At 60.8% G+C, this 1,039-nt stretch overlaps 1 protein-coding gene across 2 annotated transcripts in view; it reads left to right on the forward strand.

The window, feature by feature from the left end:
- Nucleotides 1-122: 122 nt before the first annotated feature.
- The window catches only part of RNF215 (ring finger protein 215), a 16,274-nt gene continuing 15,357 nt past the window's right edge, over nucleotides 123-1,039 (forward strand). For both annotated transcript variants that reach the window (XM_011979088.1, XM_011979089.1), the window contains exons 1-2: nucleotides 123-392; nucleotides 871-942. In XM_011979088.1, coding sequence (XP_011834478.1) covers nucleotides 249-392; nucleotides 871-942 — 216 coding nt within the window. In that variant the 5' untranslated portion in view covers nucleotides 123-248. The remainder of the gene's footprint in view (nucleotides 393-870; nucleotides 943-1,039) is intronic.

The raw sequence follows: 1,039 nt of genomic DNA on the forward strand, positions 1-1,039 counted from the left end.
TGGCCGCATCACTAAACCCCTCTCCCAACCCTCCCTAGAGACCCTGCACCCAGAAGCGACGTTCATCCTCCACCAAGCCCTGACAGTCCAGCGCCCCTCCCCAGGCTCCCCAGGCACCCAGCATTCAGGCTTCCCAAACCTGAGAGCCAGATGCTCTCCGAACTCTGGCCTTGCATCCACTGTGATGACCCCGGCGCCCTCCTCCCCAACACCCTGCCTCCCGCTGCTCATGGCCCCTTGCCACACAGATGGACATCGTGGATGCCGAGCAGGAGGCGCCGGTGGAAGGCTGGATTGCAGTGGCATACGTGGGCAAGGAGCAGGTGGCCCAGTTCCACCAGGAGAATAAGGGCAGTGGCCCGCAGGCCTATCCCAAGGCCCTGGTCCAGCAGGTGCAGGGGATGTCTAGTGGGGAGGGGCTGGAGGAAGGGATTCCAAGGCATCTGCTAGAGCCAGGCTCTCCTTAAATGGGCCCTTAAGAGCTTGCAGAGAAGCCCTAGGCCTGGGTGGGTCAGGGCACCCCAGTTTGAAGAATGGAGTCAGTACGGCTTCGAAGCAGGGAGGTGAGAAGAGGCCAGAGAGAGGTTGGGAAGCTTGACCAGGCTCTGAGAGTATGGGATGCGGGGGGAGCTGCTGCTAGCAGCCACTGTGGGGACTGCCCTGCTAGGACCCGGGAAGGCACAGCGCATCTGGAAGGGAGGCAGGAGGAAGGAAGCAGTTTCCACCTTTGACTTCCAGGAGCTTATGGCTAGTCTGTCCAGAGTTTTGCTCACTGCAGGGCCAGGAACTAAGAGCAGCTGGGGCTGCAGGTGGTGAGACAGGTGTGCAGGCAGGATATATGTTAGCCTCTTGCCTTCTATCCCTCTGCAGATGCGGCGGGCCCTCTTCCTGGGAGCCTCTGCCCTGCTTCTCCTCATCCTGAACCACAACGTGGTCCGAGAGGTAAATCAGACCAGGCGGTGAGGGTAAGCAAGCTGGGGAAAGGGAGACCCAGGCCTGCTGAAATCAGACCAGGCGGTGAGGGTAAGCAAGCTGGGGA

This window comes from Mandrillus leucophaeus, unplaced genomic scaffold, assembly GCF_000951045.1.
Source record: "Mandrillus leucophaeus isolate KB7577 unplaced genomic scaffold, Mleu.le_1.0 Scaffold2, whole genome shotgun sequence".
Taxonomy (NCBI): Eukaryota; Metazoa; Chordata; class Mammalia; order Primates; family Cercopithecidae; genus Mandrillus; species Mandrillus leucophaeus.